General features: G+C 46.9%; 1 protein-coding gene across 4 annotated transcripts; it reads right to left on the bottom strand.

The window, feature by feature from the left end:
- Window positions 1–1,891: 1,891 nt before the first annotated feature.
- tut4 (terminal uridylyl transferase 4) lies at window positions 1,892–21,454 on the bottom strand. 4 transcript variants are annotated; one of them, XM_023818996.2, is made up of 29 exons: window positions 19,633–21,454; window positions 19,152–19,285; window positions 17,613–17,729; window positions 16,104–16,281; window positions 14,179–14,267; window positions 13,511–13,562; window positions 13,194–13,263; window positions 12,627–12,753; window positions 12,329–12,448; window positions 11,757–11,963; window positions 10,992–11,166; window positions 9,985–10,535; window positions 9,735–9,885; window positions 9,185–9,271; window positions 8,961–9,064; window positions 8,787–8,844; window positions 8,593–8,696; window positions 8,411–8,500; window positions 8,204–8,317; window positions 8,026–8,103; window positions 7,380–7,581; window positions 7,239–7,286; window positions 7,001–7,083; window positions 6,177–6,292; window positions 5,850–6,004; window positions 4,321–4,427; window positions 3,681–4,227; window positions 2,990–3,160; window positions 1,892–2,370 (listed from the first exon to the last, which is right to left on the bottom strand). In XM_023818996.2, the coding sequence occupies exons 1-29, from the start codon at window positions 20,075–20,077 to the stop codon at window positions 2,285–2,287; spliced, it is 4,566 nt and encodes a 1,521-aa protein (XP_023674764.2). In that variant the 5' UTR covers window positions 20,078–21,454; the 3' UTR covers window positions 1,892–2,284. The 4 variants fall into 4 exon arrangements, with proteins under 4 accessions (XP_023674764.2, XP_023674765.2, XP_023674766.2 ...); XM_023818997.2 differs by having other exon boundaries at window positions 7,380–7,557; window positions 19,633–21,453; XM_023818998.2 differs by lacking the exons at window positions 19,152–19,285; window positions 19,633–21,454 and adding an exon at window positions 17,846–17,922.
- Window positions 21,455–21,882: the final 428 nt, after the last annotated feature.

Below are 21,882 nucleotides of genomic sequence, written 5' to 3'. Positions count from 1 at the left end.
CGACAAAATGATGGACTGTGGGGGGTACTAAACTCAAAATTAACAGGTTGACTATACCTTACAGCAGTGGTGGCCAATGTTATCCGCAAAGGGCCGCTGTGTGTGCGAGTTTTCGCTGCAGATCCCTAATTGTATTACTAATTAGATGACTGATTGGCTGTGTCCTCACAAATGGGTTTGAACAGCTAACCTACAGGTTATCCCAAAGACTTGCACACACACCGGCCCTTTGCGGATAAGATTGATCGCCGCTGCCTTACAGAATGGCGATTTGGATCCTAAGTCCTGAGCGCCGATTGTTTTTACAAATTAGATTTTGTAAATAGCACTCTGACTCTGTCCGAAAATGCGAAAAACACAAGTTGTGCCTTCATATTATTATACATATACATGCACATGTAAAAACGTCTGTGGATATCTAATGAGCACACTATTTTAAACTTTACTGATGCCATATTAAAAGATTAATAGCTCAACTGGTTCCGGACTAGGTGCGTTTATCGTTTTCTTTTTGTTCGTGACTCAGGTGTGTTTCTAGCTATTGAAAAGATCGTGGGGTAAGTCAAGTTTACCTGGAGTTCGACTTTTTTTTCTAAATAAGATTGACATCGGGGCTAAAATACTCGGGGCTATAGTCCGGAATGATCGAACCGATCGACGGTTGATGCTCTTTGTCACTTATAACACTCATTTGCACTGACCTGAATTTGCACTTGTAGCGGAGAAAAGAGGGGCTGTGCTGGGGGTCGTGTCAAGGTCCAGCAGTCCTTCTTTAAGAAGGCGAGACCGGGACGGGAGCTGGGACCGATCCTTAAGGAAAAGCATCTAGCAGAGCAAGCATAGGGTGCGATCACGAGACCGATGGGTCAACAAGTCAGTGGCAATCATGCTGGTCATTTATGACCTTCCCTCTTCTCGCTGTTCAAAACGTATCAGCCAAATACATATTGTCATGTACTAATACTACTACTAAACACAGTATTTATAAATCATTTCACTACATATTAGGGTTAGTTTTAAAATATCCAGGTAGTAAACCAATAAACCAGAAGCAAAATGTTGATGTACACTGGAATCCCCAATAGGGTACTAATATCACTCACCAGTCTGATGAACAGCAGTGGCCTGTACTACCAAGTGGAGATACTGGCATATCGGGGTAACTTGTTGGATTTAAGGTACCACAGATTAAATGGACCTCATGTTCGTTCACTTACATTTTCCCCAGAATACCTTATATCCTACAAATCTGCTCCTTTTAGTTACAGGCCAAAAAGCATCATCACTTAAAAGTTTAATACATGGGTCCTTAAATGAATACAAAGCCAGGATTTCACAGAAAATGGATACAAACCTCTAGTGCAGCACAAAACCAAATCACATGAGTCAGGGCCTCAGGGTTTTTCTGGGCCCTGAGCAGAATGAATCAGGGGGAGAGAATTCCTTGCTATGGCCCCTGGCAGAGTACACGGTATTCAGCCAATCGGTTCCTCCTACTTGGGTCCCTGTTTCAAGCTGCATGCTAGCACAAATAACCTCAAATGAACCATAAACCAAACATCAAGAATGGGAAAAAGTGTGTGAACAGGAGTAGACAATTTTTTTTTATTAATTTTGCTTGTTAAAAAGAAACACTGGGTTTTGTGACTTTCTCAAATGGTAAACATTGGGTGTGTTGCAAAAAATATTTTAGATTTTTTTCTGTGCTATTGTTACTGCACTATTTGTGAAACAAATTTGGTTTAAAAATGTAAAATTTTGGGCTGTGCTTTAATGACCAAGGAAAAATGTGGGTCATGAGGAACCACTGTTTTTGGATCTTTGAGTACGCAAGGACAGGGAGGCAGGAACCCAAAAGGAATAGCAGAGAAAAACAGCTCTAAGTCATTACTCCATTTGCTTTTTCTTTATTTTTTCATTTTGATATTTTTCTGTTTTTTTTTCCATTTATTTAAGGTTTTTTGGCACCATAATCTGATCCTGGGCAACAACAAACCTAGTGCAGAGTCCAAAAACCAAGCATGAATGGATGAAAATAAAGAAATACATTTTAAATCCTTCCTTTACAAATAAAATAAAATAACACTTTTTGGAAACCCCTTCAAAAACGGGGGCATTAAAATATTTGACATCTGTATCACAGGTCACCGTGATAACACAAAAAAGTAAAAACTGTACAAAATCATACAAGTTCCTTAAAAAGAGTTTGCCATCAAATAATGAAAAGTTAAAATCTTAATTTGGATGTTCTTCTCATAAAGATGTTCTCGTCCTCTCTCGTCGCTCACTTCTTCTGCTGGATGTAATTCAGACTGATGTGTGAGCCATGGGGAATCAGGGGAAAATGTGGGTTTCTGGGCACCACGGTACCTGGGGAGGGGTGGGGGACAGCATCAGATTGGCTGCTTGCCACACAGAAGCAGTCAGTGCTGCTGCATTTCAAACTGAGAGCCAGTCAAAGTCTTCGGCTCAATCTCTCATGCTTACACAGCTCTCTACTCAAAATGAAACTCATCAGGTTTAGCACCTTGTTTGAGGGTACAACTGCAGGCCCACTCCCTGCCAGGGTATTAACTGGGCTACTCTTTTACTGCTAGGCTAACCTGTGAGTCAGGGCAGAAACATCAGTGAGCAGAGTGCTCACAGTCATTATGCACGAGTAATGCTAAGTAATGCTGGCTGGGCGAAGATGACGCTGGGGTCGTTCAGGACATCGTGCCCAACAGCAAAGGGCTCCAAGCATCTGTGGCAGGGGATCACTATTGAGTATTTAGGTTGAGCTTGAGCTAGCATTAGGCTAGGTGGAGTCTTAAAATCCCACGTGATGGGATTAGCAGTCGGTATTAGTTACTGGCTGGTTAGTCCAATGGAAAACAAGGTAACCAAAATGGGAGGGCTTTAAAGCAGCCACTGGTAGCGGGATAACCCCAGCCTGCTTCTACTGCTCCACTTTCCCTACGAAGTCACATTACAGTCATGACATGCTCACCTTGGGACAGAAAAGGTTTGTTCTGTTGAAACCCTCCATTTCCCTGTGGAAGGAAGGCCTGCGGCATGCGGTACGCCCACGACGGGGACAGGGAATGCTGAGCGACGCTGCTGTGATCCCAGGAAAAGCAAGCCTGGGTCACTTTCCCAAACTGACCCTGGTAGGTCGGGTCTGAGGGGGATGGAGACAGAACATTCACTTCACGCTTCCTGGGATATTTAGCACATTTGTGGTTATGTTCCGAGTCACGTTAGACAGAAGCTAAATGAACTTCACCCCCAGACATTCTGTATTTCACCAGTAGATGATTGAATGAACATGTGAGGTAGCCAGGTGCACAGAGCGAGGGCAGTGATGGGAGGAGGGAGGCCCGACGACCCACAGTGGGCCAGCAAATCTCTGCCTACTGGATCTTATTTTGATAAGATCAGTAGCAAATGGCCAGAAGGTGACAGTATGGATGCCTCATTTCTCCCATTACCAGTAGTTTGGTACCACCTTGTGTCCCTTTCATGGTGGTGATGAAGCACTTACCTGAATCCTAAGATTTAACTCTCACTCTCATTTTACACACACACACACACACACACACACACACACACACACATTAGTGAAGCTGTATGCATCAGACACAGGATATGACAGACAGTAGCATGCAGACAGACAGACAGTCGGTGCTCCCCGTGTGTACCTGTCTTCCCCAGTGTGCCGTTCCCCACCAGTGCTCCCGGGCCCATCTGCTTGTGCCAGTGCCCCTCCTGTCCCGGACCACCCAAACCCACAGGCCGGCCTGCCGGCTGGGCGAAGATGATGCTGGGGTCGTTCAGACCCACTGGCCCCGAGCTGCCCGTCGACCCTCCGCCATTTCCCCCGGGGGGGCCCGGACGCGGCGGGAAGCCCAGGCCGGGCGGGGACGGGTGTGGTGCCGGCCCGGCCGAGGTAGTCTGGATGACCGGGCCATGTATGGGCCAGGAGGCAGAGGCCAGGGGGATGGAGTGATGGTGGTGATGCTGCTGGTGTGCCTGCAGCATGCCCAGGGCTGGGAGCCTGGGGTGGTACCCGCTGGGGTGCGAGTGGGGGAAGCCGAAGAGAGAGAGCTGGACCTGTGGGTGGGGGGGCTGCTTGAGGGAGCTGGGGGGCTTCACCTGGCCTGCCTGGGGGGAGCTGGGTGACTGGGTGGAGGCCTGGCTGAAGGGCGAAGACTGAGGCGAGTAGGGAGGCGTCTGCCGCGTCTCCGACTGATAGGGAGAGAGATGAGATTTACTGCAATGAGCAAGACAGCAACGTGGGAGAGGATGATAGACAGGAGGCTCAGCATGCAGGACGCTTACACATTCAGAAGGCTGTCTGGTTCTTCCCGGCCGGTCTGGAGCAGCCACTCCGGCCTGGGGCACTGGGATGGACTGGGAGCTTACCATTGCACGTGTTATCTGAGGAACTGGATGGAAGAATCAAAAATCCAGTCAAGATGGCCACTACATCTTGCATGCACTTTCCTTCAGCGCAGTATTTTGATAGCAAATTTTTTTTTAGTTTTAGTCGTCGTCTTTTCACTAAAATGTCATTTAGTTTGTCGTAATTTAGTCATCTAAATTATTTTAGTTTTACTCTAGTTTTACCTGACTAAATATCATAAGATTACAGTCGATTCAAACTACAGTTGATTTAGTCGACTAAAATTCAGGGATTCAGGGATTTCTACCTATTATGAAGAAAAAAAAATCTAATCCAAACATTGAAAACATATTTCCCAACTGCTAAAATGTACATTTTCAGCATTGCCAAATCTCAAGCATCTGGCATGACACACGCTTTCAGACTCACGCAGTTAATCTTACAGCAAATCTATATTATTCCATTATAAACCTAAAATTAGCTACGTCAAAAGTGTATTTACAGAGTTAAATACAAAAACAAACTATTTACAAGGTAAGAACTGTTACATTTGTGTGCAGACATGTCGAGTTGAAAATCTCACTCCAGCCAGCTGGCCGAAGTTGGCAACCCCACGTTTTATTTGAAATGACAAGTAAAATGCATGCGGCCGTTTGCATTGTTACTCCGACAAATATAAAGCTAATATGAGAAAACATGTCACATTTTATATCTTTTCGAAATAATATGACCGACCATTTCCTACTCTAATAGGGATTGAAGTGATAAGTTTGTATGTATTTATATTTATATAAACGAGACTTTGATTTTATTACCGGTGTGGGATTATTGAAACCAATACTTAAGCCTTAAAACCCTAAAACAATCACTTTTATGTCATATTTTAGTGTTCATGGATTTAAGCACTTTATTAAAACATGCACAATTTTCACATTTTATTTTCTCTTATTTTGAAATGCAGCCCTACTTTTAAAATGTCCTTTTAAAACTAGTAATTGAGAACATTATACATATCGACAGTCATATGTTCAGCTCTATGTCGTGTGACAAATATTGTCAAAAAGTTTTTTAATTGTACCAAATTAATTTGATTTGACAGTCAGGTATTGATTACATGCAATGTTGATACAATTAATATGCTACTTAAATATATATATCACACTAAGTAGTTAGACATTACAAACTTCCAGACCATTGCTACAAGAAATTGTCTAACTGGACCTCTTTAAATTTTAGTTGAATACCCCGCCTTACGCGAACTACGTTAGTTCTCTGGCAAACATATTTGTCTCGTTTTTATTCGTTGACAAAAGTGTCAATACACTTAGTCATAGTCTTTGGCCTCGTGAAATCATTTTTTAGTTATCGTCTCGTTTTAGTCTGAAAATCAAGGTCGCTGACGATAACGAAAATTTTTTGTTAAAATTCAGGTGACCTATCCCGAACACGGCCCTACCCCCCATACCTGGGCCCCCCGAGCTGCGCTGGCGAAGCTGTCGGTATTCGGGACAGTCGCGCCGAACATGACCCGTGTCTCCACACTGGAAGCAGCGCCTCTCCCGTGGTTCACGATCCTCCTCCTTCACTTCCTCATCCTTGTCGTTCTCCTTCTTTTTCATCCTAAACAGCAGCCCACACACACACACTTATTAGTTTCTGAAGTATAATTCGACCTCTACTGTCATCACTCCCAAGCAAACCTCAACCATTTACACACTGTAAAATGGGCCGCGACCAAGAGTGAAGGAACGTGACCTTTGACCCTTCCGTCACATGGCATTCCGAAGCCTACCTACGCCTCTTGGGGCAGTCCTTCATGTAGTGCCCGATCTTCCCGCAGATCCTGCAACACCGGTCGTTGGGGGCCAGTTCCCCGTCCGTTAGCACTTTGGAGTCAAAGAAATACTCCTGCCAAAAAAAAAATCATTCCTGCTCAGAAAAACATCCCGATTCTGTCTTTGCCCTTCACTTCTGACTAAGCGGTTGTTGAATCGTTTCTCATGGTGTCACGACTTAGGCTGAGGACTGTCACTAAATGCACTAACATACACACTTTGATTTTACCCTGGGAAGCATTCGCCAGACCAGTTACAACTACAACACGAGACAGAACTGGGGGGACAAAATGCAAACTGACAGGAAACTTATTTCAATGAACAAGACAGTTAAAGTAACACACCAGCACAACTGTCTGAACCAATCCCAAACAGGTCGACATGGTGGTAGGTGCCCATCATCACCGAAAGAACCATCATAGTAATTAACCCCACTTCTAGTTACTGTATCAGACTGGAGACAAGGGACTTAGTCTTCATGCCTAATGTTACTCTGCAAAGCAGTCCTGGATGTGTGACCAGGGGAAATAAAAAAGCTGATTCATGCACAGGACCCTTCTGAATGCACACAAAAGAATTTAAATGACAGATCCCCGACACCCTCACTGGTACATGTGTTTGAAAAAGTTAAAGATATGCCTTACCGAAGTCAAAGATCTCTTATCTGGCTTACAACAGTATGACCTGCAGCAGCAGCATTAATGAAGACATGACTTGTATGCCAGTGAAACAGAAGAGGCTCTGAGCGGAGGACGCACTCCAAGTGGCTGGGCTGACTTACCGCCTCCATCCCAGGCTGGGGCAAAAATGGGGTTCCAAACAGCTTCCTCCCATTAATGAATGCCTTCATGATGAAGTTGGTCACTGGTGGGAAAATTCACTGTTCACCTGGCAGCTGAATACTCAAGACACGGCCAGAGACTGACAGTCACCCCCCCCAGCAGATTTTTAACTTGGAGAATCTGGGTTTTTCCCAGGTAATAGCAGCGGCCTGGAGAGGGGAGAGTAGGTCCACTTACTTTTCCGGGAAACGCCAGCACCGAGGTTGTGGCTCAAGTCAAAGGGATCTGAAAGTCAGCAGATGAACGTCAGCCCTAGCGGTCTGCTGGATGCCCGTGTACCCACCCCAGCCCATTCCGGCCATGCCCCAGTGCCCCCACCCTCAATGGCGATGCACTTGGAGGTCCACTGCTTCTCGAAAGTGGTGAGCCGCTTGCGCTGGCGGATGCTGATGACATGCTCCTTGAAGTCGAACTCCTCGGTGTAGAAGCGCAGCAGGCCCAACCAGAGCTCGCCCACTGACTCGCCGTTATGGCCCAGCTCCGGGAGACGCGGCTTCTGCCAGGGGGCGCCAGAGAGCAGCTAAGAATGATACCGCAGGATACTCTACAGCAGTCTTAAACCAGAAGCCCCAAATAAAGACAAACATGAACTGGATTTACAAAAACTCATAACTAAGGACCAAGGGGGCTTAATATTTCTTGCCCCCCCTTGACAATTGTGGCATTGCTTAACCTGATATTTCCTACTTTATGGAAAAGCCTGTGTAACTGCTTTATGGACCTCAGGTGGGGTGGTCAGACCCCTGTTTGTCCACCCCAGATGAAGAGATTTGGCTTCAAAGCAGGAAAGTATTTCTGCAGTCATCTATGTTGCTAGACGCATGTAATTACTATGAAAGATAATGAAAGCAAGCGGCATTTATTAGGCAAAAGCCAGGCTAAGTGCACCACTAGAAATCAGACTAAAGAGTGACTCATCGCTTAAATGAGTTCAAACCTCATAGGTGTTTAAAAACCAGCTCACCAGTTCCTCGATGTTGTCGAAGAAGAATGCGTTCCAGCCATCGACCATCCTCTGGGGAACGGTTGTCCCATCAAATATCTGTAGGGGGAACAGTGAGACACGTCAGAGAGCCCCATCGAAGCTCCGTATCCCCAAGACGCCGAGGCCAAAGCCAGCCCCTGGCATCCCGCAGACGCACCTCTTGGAGAACGGGGATGACAGGGGGCTGCCTCTGCTGCAGGAAGTAGAGCACCATCAGAATGTAGGCGTAGGATGACAGGCTGCCCCGCGACGCGTCGCCGATGTCACAGCGCTGGGGGGGGGGAGACAGCACAGCTCAGGCACCTGCACACGCACACGCACACGCCTCTAACCGTCACGCCTCCAGAGCACCGAGCGCTCGCACCTTTGCGAAGACCTTCATGGTGTAGCCCAGGTACTGCACACGCGGGTCGATGGCGGCGTAGGTGGCAAGCATCCTGGTATTGTGCTGCGCCTGTTGGGAGACGAGGAGGAGCTGTAAGAGGATAAGCCCATTACGCCACCCCCGCGGTCCCCAGCTTTTGGTACGGCCCAGCCAGCGCTCACCAAGGTGTTGTACAGGCTTATGTCTCCCTCCAGGCCACTCTGTTTGTGCTCGAACTTGACGATTGGCACTTTAGCTGTCGTTATGGGCAGGATGTTCCTCAGACCTGGGTGACGGAGAGCCAGGTCCATTACATTAGACGGTGACGGGGGGGGGGTGAAGGGGTCAGAACGACAGGCACCGGCGACCACCATACCTGCGTGCCTCTTCAGTATCTTGGCCAGCCCCTCGATTATGTCTTTGCAGTTCAGATTCTAAAAGAAAACATGTTACAAGACAGACAGATAAAAATGTATAGAAATAAGAAGAGTAACAGAGTAAGCGAAATGAACAGGCACCTCTCAGGACGCCCCGGCTGGCACTGCCCTACCTCTGCTGTGTCGTGGCCCTCCAGCGTCATGCAGATATCCAGGTCGCTGTCGCGGAACCCAAAGCCATTCTTGGACGAGCCGAAGAGGCAAAGACGCGCCTTGTCTATATGACGGGGGGGGGGGGGGTGGAGGTTGAGTCAGCGGAGCATTTGGGAGGATAGACGGACAGACAAACAGATGGGGCAGTCGAACAGATGGATAGACAAGGGGCAGACAGACATACCATTATACTCCTTGCGGATAAATCTCTCCAAGCCGGCAAGAATCTGCTCCCTTTTCTGCTGTTCTACAGGTGGGGGGGACAACTCATCTGGAGAGAGAGAAGACAATGCAGAGCCACCCTTTGAGGGACACACTTACCCCCACCTGGGGACAAAATGGCGAATCAAAGATGACGATAACGCCTCGTATGAATGTCTGCATTGTTGAGTGGAGCCTCGCATGTACCAGTAAGGTGTCACGATGTGTGAACATTTGATGTAGTATCATTCTTTCATACATGTTTGAGCTGCTCAAATGTTACATTTGTCAGTCACGCTACTTACTTCACTATCCAATAAATTTGGACCAAAACTACAAAGGAAAAATCTTTTTACAGCAAAATATCGATGGACAGTAAGAAATGTTTCACAGGTGACGCCCCCCCGACCCACTATCAAAATGAACAAACCCCGGAACGGATCGTTTTGAGCATGTCTAGGCCTCCTTCATCTCCCCGGCTCTACATGGGGAGACGGGGAAGCAGCAAGGCCCCGCCCACCACACCCACGTACTGTAGCACAGCCGACAGACATGGTCCAGGATTCCGCGGAATAGCTCCGTCATGGGCGGCAGGGGCTGCAGCTCGATCTTCTTGAAGTCCTCGGGACATTCGTCCTTCAGGTGGCCGTCCCTCTTGCAGATGCTGCACACCACAGTGGGCGGCTAGGAGGACATTAGCGGAAAGGGGATGTTAGCGGCTCGTGTGGGAATGCACTTCCCGACAACGCGTAGATCGATGCAAGGTATGCTGGCCATAGTCACCTTCCCTCCCGTAAAGATCATCCGGTCAAAGGTGTAGTATAGCTCATCAGGAGCGACATCTGGCTGCTCCCTGACCTCCTCTTCCTCGCTCTCCTGCAGACCATTCTCGGTTTCCCTCTCCGGTGGGAGGGCTCCATTGTCAGCACGCTCCTTTGACTCGGCCCAGGCCAGCGTGGGTGGTGGTGAGCTCTGCTCCCCATCGCTCAGCAGCAGCTCAGATATGTCAGCAGAGAGCGGCCCCTGTGGGTCACATTCGTCCTCACTCTGGCCATCGTCGTCCTCGTCCTCGTCTTTGCTGTCGTCCTCCTCGCCCTCTGCCCCACGGGGCCTCAGCTTGGGGTCCCCCCCGGTGCATCCTGGTGCCCTGGGCCTCTCCAGGGCTCCCTCAGGGTCACGCTGGGACCTCCTCCTGTGCCGCTGACGGGCAAACCCATCCTTGCTCTGTGGACAGGCAAAGTATTTGTAGGCGGTACGGAAGCGCTCCTGGATGTACTCGAAGACCATCTGGCTGTTCAGGCTCCGAGCCACATTGCGCTTCAGCGCGAAGGGATCTGGAAGGAGGAGCAGGAGCGTTCAGGGCGGCTTTCCAGGGAAATCACACGGCTAATGGTTAACTCCCAGCCAGGAGGAAACTCGGGCTTTCCCAAGCACCCGTCCCTTACTGGGATTTAATTGCACAATTTATGAGAGACTATAAAACGAGTACATAAATCTAACAGGTCCGAGACCCCAGCCAACAAAACCACTTAACATCCTACAGGAAACCCAGTCAGTCAGCAGAGATTTAAAAACCACCTTATTTTCTATTACATATGCCCATCATAACATGTTTGGCGTATGCTGCCTTGCAGGCTGATAACATCACGCAACACTGTTGAAGGCTCTTGTCTGTCAGAGGGTTCCTGGAGGCAGCTGACTCCACCCACCACAGTGTAAGTCCTGTTTTTAGGGCCACCTACTGGCCACACTGTGTGTTGCATGGAGCCTCGGCGGATGTGCCCGCTTACCCTCGATGGCCAGCCGGCGGCGTGGCCAGTTCTTGGACTCGCGGGAGAGCGGCTCCCGCAGGCGGATGCTGATGATGTGCTCCTCCAGGGCGAACTCCAGTGTGTAGAAGCGCAGCAGTTCCAGCCAGAGCTGTCCCAACGGCACATCCTGGACCAAGCTCAGGGTCAGGCGGGTCTGCGGGGGAGAGCCAGCAGGACTGATGCAGAATCGAGGGGTGTGTGCCCGCCCTTCCTAAGCTCGGGATCCTGCTCAGGTGAGGGTGCACAGGTGACCCCCCAAAAGTGGCCCATAAGAACAATGCACAGAACACAGACTAATTACTAACAAAGCAAAGGGCTGCAGGGTGACAATGGGCCTGGGGGCAGACAAGGTGCCTGACAGCAGAGTCCACTGCTGCAGGGATACAGAAGAAACAGGAACCCAGACCAGGGTTCCACTTACCAGCTGTTTTTGAATGTGAAATTTTGTGAGTGGGGGTATTTAGGTCAGAATTAAGGGGCTTCCTTTATTTTATGTATTCTGTGCTATGGCTTATGGTCTCACATGGTCTCTTGCTTCCTGGGATAGACTCCAGACATGCCACAAAGCTGGACTAGATAAGCAAAGGGATTTTAAGGATTGACTGTGATGGATTACATGTCACAGTACCTAATGACCCAATAAGATGGATCCAACTGGCTGATTAAACACCACTCAGTCCAAACCTCCCTCATAAGCACCACCCCCTTTCCCCACAATGGCCACGCCCCGAAATGGGAACCCACCATGCCACTGGATGCCCGTGGGCTGCGGGCGGACCCGTCGGATGACACTGCCTTCTTCCCAGCCTGCCTCTTTGGCTCCGCCTTCCCCTTGCCTTCACCCCTGGCCTCACCATTGCCAGAGGGCTTGTGCTCCCAGGCCACAAACTGACCCAGCTCTACCCCTGTCAGGTGGTATTCATCTACCAGCTTCACGTTGAAGCCATCGATCTGCCAGACAGGGGAAACACCTGTATAACACCCTGCTTACCAATCACAAAAATGCTAATCTTAAAAAAAACAAGCAAACCCATACTTATTTGTTCTGACAATCAATGGTTGAATCAATGGAGAGTGAATGAAGGATTCACCATTACTACAAACACAGATAGTATGGTAACTTGGTAGGTTTAGAAATCAAGTAAAAAGGTGTCTACAGAGATGTCTTTAAGACCTTTCAGAACAGTGTTTCCCAAACTGGTCCTCAGGAACCTACAGACGGTCCATGTTTTTGTTCCCTCCCTGCTCCCGAGCAGAACCACGGACTGTCAGTAGGTACCTGAGGATCGGATCAGCCAAGGGATGGGATAACGTACCCAGGAGCCCAGGTAAACAGGAAGAATGGGCTTTTTTCTCTGCTGCAGGAAGAAGATGACCATGAGCGAGAAGGAATATGAAGGAATGCCACCCTCTGTCTGGCAGTCAATGTGACAAAGCTGAAAGAAAAAACAAAAAGAGGGGTTAAAGGTCATGGAGCATGGGCAGGAATCAGCCAGAATGTCACGGTCAACAGAAACACCAGTCGGGACTGAAAATGAACTGTTGTGACCCCTAACAAAAGATACTCGCTCACAAGGTCAAGTAAAAAGAAACAGCTCAGACTGGCTGGCTTACCTTTGCCCAGTACCGAAAGGCGAGGACCAGGGGGATAACCTTGGGCTCCTTGCTGGCTAAAGCTGCGAGCAGGTTGGTGGTCAGACAGGCAACGTCATTCCCGGCACTCACTTTACACATTAGACCACTAGAGGGAGACAAACAGCACGATCAGTTAAAATTCACTTGAATTGTTTGGTTTAGCCGACACTTTTTTTCTTTCTTTTTTAGCTATTTATAGAGTGGAGTATTTTACTGGGGCATTTCAGGTTAAGTACCCTGCTCTAAAACAGGGGTTCCCCAGGGAATTCAAGAGGTAGCAAGTCCAGATAAAGCACTATGGTACCAGTGGTTCTCAACTCTATTCTTAAACGACTCTACTAATCAACCAATCAGGAATCCTTTAACTGCCTGGCTCAGGATCAGGTCCATAGAATGGGAGAAAAATGCCAATGGGAACAGCAATGCCTTAAGAGTTATAAACAGCAGCTTATCGATCCAAAGCAATAATCTCAGAAATGTGGATGGGCCTGTTGTCACTAAATCCCCGCCCGAACCAGGGCCAGGTAGAGAGGACCACACACTAACCTGCTGACATCTCTACAGAAGACTACAGGAACTTTCGCGTGGAAATCGGACTCCACATCAGTGTACTTGGCTGCAAAACATAAGTAAACAGAGATCAATAAAATGGCTACCTGCGATTTCCAGGGAGAGATGGCCAAGATCTCCCACAGCATTAAATGAACAGGCCACTCCCATTAATTTAATACTTACATTAAATATGGATCTCAAAATGTGCTGAATTCTGATCGTATCTCTCTAAGTCTGACATCTCAGAGGTGTTCCTAAATTACAACAGGAGAGCTTGCTACAGTACTGCGTGTCGACAGAATAAAACTCACGGTTATTCTTCAGGATATCCAGCACTTGAATCAGCACATCAGGTTGAGTCATCTGAGCAGGAAACAAAAGGCCCATCAGTAATAAGGTCCCTCTGCATATCCTGCCAGGCCTCCTTTCACAAGCCCAAAGTTCTGGTTCCTCCTTGGCATTCCTAGATGACTGACTGAATATAACAAGCAAACAACTGCTCCGGTCCATGAGCTGGGTGGGTGCACCCTCTTTCCGCTCACACATAATCCATCAACAGCACAAGTTAAAGAAACTCCTATGGCAGGATATATTAAAGGAATATGTTTAACACTTTAAAAAGCTTTATAAGGCTCATAGATCAAATAGAAGATTTTCAGTGTCCTAATCAGGATTTCTCTCCATAATACTTGCTAAAAGACTGATATAAATCTATGGATTTCAACACATTAAAAGTGGATCACTGTGGGTAATCTATATAAAATAGCTACACACAAAATACACCAACATTATAAAACACTTGTTCTCTGAACCAGTTCCACACAGAAACAGCCAGGATGCAAACATCAAGGATTTTCCTGCAACTGCCAAAAGAGTAAACTAAACTAATTATCTGAAAGACAAGTCCTGAATTCTAGAACCTCGAGGCACAACTGTGCAGAGATCAGCGGGACTCAAAACGAAAGCAGCAGCCACTTACGCTGGAAGGGTAGACGACGTCGATGTTGATGTCACTGGTCTTGAAGGCAAAGCAGGTGAGGCAGGAGCCATAGAGGCGAAGGTGGCAGGCTGCAGGACCGACAGAAGGAAAGCTTTAGGAGTTTAGAAGCCAGAGAGCTCAGTCACATTTCGGGCATAATCACAGTTAAGTTGTCAGTCTTCTCAACCGTCGCTGCTTTTTTCAGCACAAATTTAATTGGAATTATTACCTAAAGCAGCTTCCCCCTCGGTCCTCAGGGACCCATGGACTCCACATTTTTGCTCCCTCCCAGCTCCAGGTAAGCAAAAATGTGGACTGTCTCTGGGTCCACAAGGACCCTGCTGGGAAACACTGCCCTAAAGCACCATGAGCAAATAGGAGAACTTCACATCACACTTATTAAGCGGATGCTTTTGCCCAAAGCAATGCCGCAGTGAGGATCAGAGAGCAGGGTGAGAGTGTCTGAGGAACAGCTGGGATTAAGGGCCTTGCTAGAAGTCCCAATGGTATGATTATTCTGTCGGCCGCGGTAGTTGAACCCATGACCATCCGGACTGGGACACCGATCCCTAATCTACTGCATTACAAATCCCACAGCACTTAAACAACTTTATTAAAATTAAGACCACTAATCTGATCACCTTTAACCTTCATAAGTTCGCATCAGTAAAAACAATAGAAATAAGGGCTACAGCATATTGCATTATGATTAAATGGCACAATAATCACCCGGGCTTTAGATGACAGTAGAGATGCACCAATCCAAATATCATCGGATCAGTATCGGTGCCATTCCAGAGCCATTTCACAGATTGGGTATCAACAATATGTTGATATATTTAGTTTTTTGCCAGTCTCTAAAAAGACAGATTTAACCCACAATATGAGCTATTTGTACAATCAATCGCATGACCGCTCTTAGCTCATTTTAGATGTGAATTTTGCGGCATTCAAGCAAAACGTTAATGATGTCACTCAGTTTACTGCCTCTCAGCAGGTGTGAGAGCAGTGACTTCCGCCTGCTGTGATGTCATACGTGTACCCCTCACAGTAGGGGGAGTGTAAGAACACCAGATGAGGGTGACAATTTGGAAATATATTACTCTTTTACTAGTAGCACAATGATTTGCAATCATTATAAAAAAGTTTTGAGAGGTGGGAGCAGCAATTGTGCAAGACTATGTGAGTAATATGAATGGATGATTTGAGAGTCGCTAGCTTGGGCTGTTTTGTGCACTTGCTGCAGCTTGTGACACATGAGGGGCTGTGATCGTAATTAAGTGCAAGTGACGCTGTTGCCAGTGAGAGAAAAATTGTGGGGCATTTTAAGCATTCGCCACTTCTGTATCTTCAACTGGAAGATATTCAAACTGAAATGCTTAAAACAAGCAAGGTGAAACAGCGCATTACGTATGTTTATAGTAGCCTAATTAAAGCTTTTTGGCACACATTTTATATTTGTATTTACCAATTTAAAAATATAATACAAATTTTATATATATATATATAATACAAATAATTTTTAAATATTAAAGTAAAAACAGCTCTTGTATTGGAATCTGTATCGGCGGTTATGTATCGGAATTAGTAATCTGATTAAATACAGTGTCTTTATGTTTAATAAACGTGTCGCAAAAAGTACTGCCACACTACCAATGTCTTTTGTCCTTACCCACAATTTCTGCTCTTTTAAAAAGGGTTATATGCGCCATATAATCGTGATTACACCATGATGTGATATCGTGCAGCCCTATTAGGAACACACACTTCCTCAGGCAGTCCATGTAGTTTAACTTCTCATAATTGTACCTACGAGCACAGCAGAATGAACACACAACGCCTTGACTAACAAGGTCCTCCTAAGGTGCCTCTTCCCGTGACAGCTGCGCGGCCCGAGGCAGAACACGGACACACAGCCGCCGTACCTGAAAGCCGCTGCTGAATGACTGCCTCCATCTGCTTCATCACTTCCTGCCGTAACAGGAAGTCCTCCTCGGAGATGCCCTGCTGTTGGGCGACGTCGCTCACCACCGCGCCCACGGCCTGCAGCTGGGCTGGGGAGGGGGGCTGCAGCTCCCGCAGCTCATCCTCCTCTTGCTTCTCCTGCAGTCACCCCCACGGAAAAACAGCCCGAAATAATGCTGACATGGGCACTTTACTACACAACAGATGATGTCATGGCTTATTAAAACAGAAATACAAGGGGAAGTGAACCCTCAAATACATATTTCTGTCATTTGTCTCACTGCCTAATACAGGTGCACAAAACCAGTTATTAATGTTAACACAAAAGAGTGCAATAGGCATAATCCCAGTTTCGCTTTGAGATTTTATTTTTGTATTTTGCACGAGTCCGCAGAACAAGGAAAAAGAACTGCAAAAAGAGAGATATGTTGAACAGTTTTTTTGTGAATGTCCATGCCTAAACAGAAATAAATACTGAGATTGTGAGTGTTTCGGACCGTGAGCCCTGAATCATCTACGGAACCGAATTGTGAAGACTATTGTTAAACCCTTACCGCCTAAACTCGCATGCAGCAGTTACAAAGAAGTTTAAATACTTGGCAGGATCCCACTAAAGCTCAGCTAATAGACCTACAAATGAACCAGGTTAAATACACAAAGCACCGAAAGTCACTCAAACTGGTATTACTGGTAATAATTACATAGCAGTTAACATTTAAATATCAGAAAAGCCATTTAACCTTTAGCCATATTTCCCCACCATTAAATTTTCTAGGTAGATTGCCCGGTGGGTCATCTCTGGACTATGGCTACGTTCACACTGCCAGCCACATCGTTCAATTCCGATTTTTTTCTCAGATCGGATTTGTCTATCTTGACGGTTCACATTCATAAGCACAAGTGACCTGTATCTGACTGTAATGTGAACGCATCGGTCCTCCGAAACGTCACGCATGCGCACATTGGTACGTTTTTACACGGGTAAAAAGCTGGTTGTAAGATTGACACGTTGTGCGGCCATGACCGCTGCGCTGATTCGAGTCTTTTGCCTCTTTAAACTTTGACTTCAGGCTCTTTATTTTTCTTTGGCATTGTAACCACGTTCGTGTCCGCGCTGTGCCATTTCTTTGGCAATTATTTCAAATACTACTCTATTACGATAGGTTCCTTCCAGTTTCGCTTGAACAGATTCATTTCCCCAAATATCAATTAAATCCCCACCTTCTCCATCCTTCCACTGATAGTTCAGCACACACATTGCTGAACTAGCCATCACGCAAACCTCACTGCTTTTTTTCAGCATGTCACACTAAGGCTACAAGAATGTTCACTTTCAGGCTAGACCTGTCTGATGGAAAAGCGGATCAGTTGTTCACTCCCAAACCCCCTATTACCCCACCCAGCATTTTTCGTGGGTATCAGCCCAACACGATAGTAGGTATTGGTCCGGTGCCTTCTCTACTCCTCACCATGATGTTCTTCTTGTGCCTCTTCTCCTTGATGTGTTTGTGAGCACCCTGGATGTTCTCGATGTGAGCCGAACAGAGCGTGCACAGGTACTGGAAATTGGGGTACTCTGGTGACCTCTAAATAAAACAGAAAGAGAGGGCAAGAACAAGAGATGAGTGAGGGGCTTATTTGGGAAACATCACGACATAAAATAAAAACGATAAGGAAACAGCCACCAGCCCTGAATAACTACCGTCATCTCCTGGCATGACCCTGGAAGGTGCAGGAATATCTTGCTGACTCCCTACCGCTCCATCCTCTGGTCTAGATCTTTAAAATTTTGGAAATTGGGGTGGGGGTTATTCCAAAAAACTTCTTAACGGGGATTTGATATTATGCAGAAGTCCTCTGGCATCTAACTGCTATGATTCAGCATTCATTTTATGAGTTTATATTCAACATTGGCTCAACTCCCTCTCCCCCACCCCTATCAGCATAATGGAACGGTCTGAGCTTCATCCGAATCCCAACGATAAAGCCAGCTCAATCTCACAACATTGGTCAAATCTTCACACCATTCCCAGTATGTTGGCCAATCAGACAATGACCCAGTGTGACAAAGCTCACAGATTTCCATTTAGATTGACTATGGAGACCATCATCAGCTTTTGTTGAGAAGCTGTACGCACCCAGAAAATGAAGACATTTCAGCATGTGAACAGTGTCACAAGGACGCTTGGCTAATAGCGAACACATTTCCACGTGATTATTTAACCTCGCCAGGCCTTGGATCTCCACCCTGCCTCTGCTGGGATCATTTTAACAGAAATGAAAGCAAAACCTAAATTCAGAGCTACTGCTTTCCAGCTTGCTGCTGTTGTAATTTTAATTCAGACTAGTAAAATTGCCAAGCATACATTCGTGGTAAAATGTGGGAAACCAGAGAACACCACCAACGTATGTCTGATGTCAAACGCCCCTGTTACGGGACCCTTATGGCGTGTGCACATTTTAAGAAGGTCAAACAAACCTAAGAAAGAGGTTGGGGTCAAAAATCCACTGTGTCTGGATGTTAAACTAATAATGCTTATTTATTTAAACCAAAGAGCAATGATTCATCTAGGATGCCTTTCATAAGAGAAGCAGGGTTATAACTCTGTACAAGTAAAGTGGTTTTAATCATCTCAAATTATGCATAAGCAAAGTATATTTGGATCTGGAGAGAAGAGCTACATCTGAAATGTCTTGTGAAACCAAAACAAGGGGCACAGCTGCGGAGAGTCAGTATATGGGGATCCCTTCCAACCCTAAAACAGCAGCCCTCAAATTTTAACCACCCATGCCACCACCGTAAGTGACATGCTCACAAAAACACACACATGAATAATCAATCTCCCAAGCAGCTCAGATTAGTCAACTCAGGAGACTGCATGAAGTCCAATTAAAAACAGGTCCTGAACATGCAAGTGACATATCCATGAAACAGATGCATGTGCACAGTATGCAAATTACAGCAGCTTGGCAGGACTTGGGAAAACGGTATAGGTAGGATGTGGCACCTTGACAAGCCGGCGTATGTAGTCTCGGATGAGCCGCTCCTCAGCCTGTCTAAGGCCCAGTTGCTGCTCCGTGGTCAGGGCCACCTCGCTCGCCACCGTCATCCTGTCCACGGGCTCAGGCACAGGATCCGCCGCTGCCAAGGGGAACACCTCACCTAAATAATCCCCACCTCAAGGTTGAGTGGCTAGCAACACCGCCCTCCATCCTGGTGCTAAACCCAGGAGATATCGACTGCAAGGGGGCCGTTGCAGACCTTACAAACTCTCCATTTATTCCACCTAGTTTACTTGCAAGTCTCTTACTGACAATACAGCTGTTCTATGAAGGCAGCCGGCTTTATAACTGCACAAAAGTTCAATGCATTTCTTCTCTTTCAAAATAACAGAGCTGCCCTATTTCTGTCATTAGATTAGACTAGAAATACCACAACACACACACAGACAAAAACTGCCACAGTAAATTTGAATAAAAGTGCCACACCTGAAACAGCAGAGGTCTCTCTAACAGAGGTCACGATGATGCTCGTCCTGTCCAGGTTTTGTGAAGGCGGTGTGACTTCTGCCTTGGCTCCCGTAATCGCAGTGACATCCCGACTGAATCCAAACTTCCCAGCCGCCCCTGTATTACTGGACTGGGATAGTGGCTGAATTTCGGGTCTCCCTGCCCTCCCTTTGCCCCTCTCCCCAGGGCTGTTCCTGCCAGTGATTCTGCGGGGCTTCCCTCTCCCATGGTCCCTGCCCTGCTTTCCAATGTCTCTGGCATCATCGGCTGGCTGCGACCTGCCCTCGCCGACAGTTGCCGCAGGTTTGCTGCAGTCCTTCATCGCTGTGGCCTCTTTTACATGCTTGGAGGATGGCCCGTTAGGCCCCCTGGCCTCAGCCCGGGACGACTTGTTCACTTTCCTGGGGCTCCTAGCCTCCTCCATATCTCTCTGTCTCTGCCCTAAGCAGAAGATCACTGCTACCTTTCTAAATGGCCAGGACAACCAAAACAGCCTACTACACGAAAACAAAAGCACTGGCAATATACCACAGTCAGCAGTCTACCTAGTCAAGATGATACAGATTAAATGGCTCCCAAAAGCTTCGACTGAAGTCTTCAGAGAGCTCACAACAGGCATCAGTTTGGAGGTACTATTGCATAAAAACAGCTGCCTGGTCATCCAGCACCCTAAGTTACAGTCAGCTGTGTGGAAAAACCTCTTACCCCTAGAACGATGTCATAAAAACAAACTAACCAACTAGCGCTACAATTCCCCTACTCTCTAAAGTAGAAGTTTCGCAATGGGGGCAAAAAATAAAGTTGCAAACCTGTTACAGTACCTAAGCGAGTTTAAAAAGCAAAAGCAAACCGAAGCAATACGTCCCACAAAACAAAGCGATGCCAACTGTTGAGGAAATAACTGCAATTATATATATCAAACGTCTTGCTGTTTGTATAAATTCATGCGTTAAGTTTCGTGTACCAGCAGACATAGGCGCAATGCATAACTTTGCGGGGTTTACTTCGCTAAAAAAGCCAAATACTAAAATCTTTAAAACAGAAGAGAGTCAAAGGACAACGCGATCGTGTTAAGATACCAAGCTTAACTAGGAAACCCGGTACTCTGTATTTGTTCAGTTACGGGCTCCCATCCAAAACTAAACAGTTCAGTTAGTATAGCGACAGGTTTAGCCTTTTAAAGTGGAATCTGAGACTAAACAAACGACACGCTTAAGCCAAAGTTAGCATTCCCCAGCCCAACTAGCTGCCTGTCTGATTAATAATGAAAGGCAAACCCGATAGCAAAGCGGCTAGCAGCGATTTCCTTGATTATACAAGAAGGCAAGTTAGCATTTAGCGTCAATGTCCGGGAGGTGGAAAAAACGAAGTTTGTTCTTTGTAAACCTACTAGCTAGCTAGCAGACTTAGCGCTGGTTAATGAAACAAGCACAGCTCGTGCGCGGACCGGCTGGTTAGCGCCGCCGCCGAGCGCTTGCATGGCTAACGGGGCTAGCGAGCCGTATCGCCGCGCACGGCAGCCCCTCCAGCGGCCCCCGGTTTAGCCCACTCTGCTAGCCCGCGGCCACAAAGCCCCCCAAGCTTATACACCAGCGGCTACGCTAGGCCGAATCCAACTGTCCTTGAGCTCAAACAGCGCAGCGCGCAGCCTCCGTCTTCATCCTAGTTTCGGTATCGCATATCCAAGGCCGTGTTAAAAACAGCAGCCGCGAGCGCCATGTTAAGGTCCGAGCGCGGTGCATTGTGGGCCATGCCGGGGGGACAAAGCCGCACACCTCACGCGGCGTGCTGCTACCTGGTTCTCTCTGCGTAGATTAATGGGCGAGTTGTGGAATTGCAGTAATTGCAGTAAAAACGACGAATATGAATAACCCGTCAATTCATAAAGATGATAAGCTCTTGGGCTGGGTTTATTATTATTAAAGCAGCGTGACAATGTTTTGTGAAAGTTGTAGGCTACTTATTTTTCACCTATGTTGAGTTTTGCGAACGTTTTGCCCAGGGGCCCACACAACCCATAATCCGTCCCTGATATAATTACACATGCCCATTCAACAAATCAAAAGGATGATCTGGCCGATATCTTCCCAGACTACTATGCATAAAGACATGTACTAAGTTTTCGGTATTCACTTGTGGCTTGGAATGTTCTAAAACAGTTACTATACCTCTTCGCATACGTGTTTTGGATAAAGAATGTGATTTGTTGGAAGGATTATTACCAAAAGT

The sequence above is a fragment of the Paramormyrops kingsleyae genome, chromosome 21, assembly GCF_048594095.1.
Source record: "Paramormyrops kingsleyae isolate MSU_618 chromosome 21, PKINGS_0.4, whole genome shotgun sequence".
NCBI lineage: Eukaryota > Metazoa > Chordata > Actinopteri > Osteoglossiformes > Mormyridae > Paramormyrops > Paramormyrops kingsleyae.
The sequence above is the reverse complement of the archived record's forward strand: the minus strand, read 5'-3'. Positions and strand labels throughout refer to the sequence as shown.

Coding starts and splice junctions, on each gene's coding strand:
- tut4 (XM_023818996.2), bottom strand. CDS start 20,077: ATGGAGGAGGCTAGGAGCCCCAGGAAAGTGAACAAGTCGTCCCGGGCT. Junction 10,536..10,991: donor CCGCCGGCTGGCCATCGAGG/GTAAGCGGGCAC, acceptor TCCTCCTTCCAG/ATCCCTTCGCGCTGAAGCGC. Junction 6,293..7,000: donor CCCAGCCTGGGATGGAGGCG/GTAAGTCAGCCC, acceptor TTTTTTTGGCAG/GAGTATTTCTTTGACTCCAA.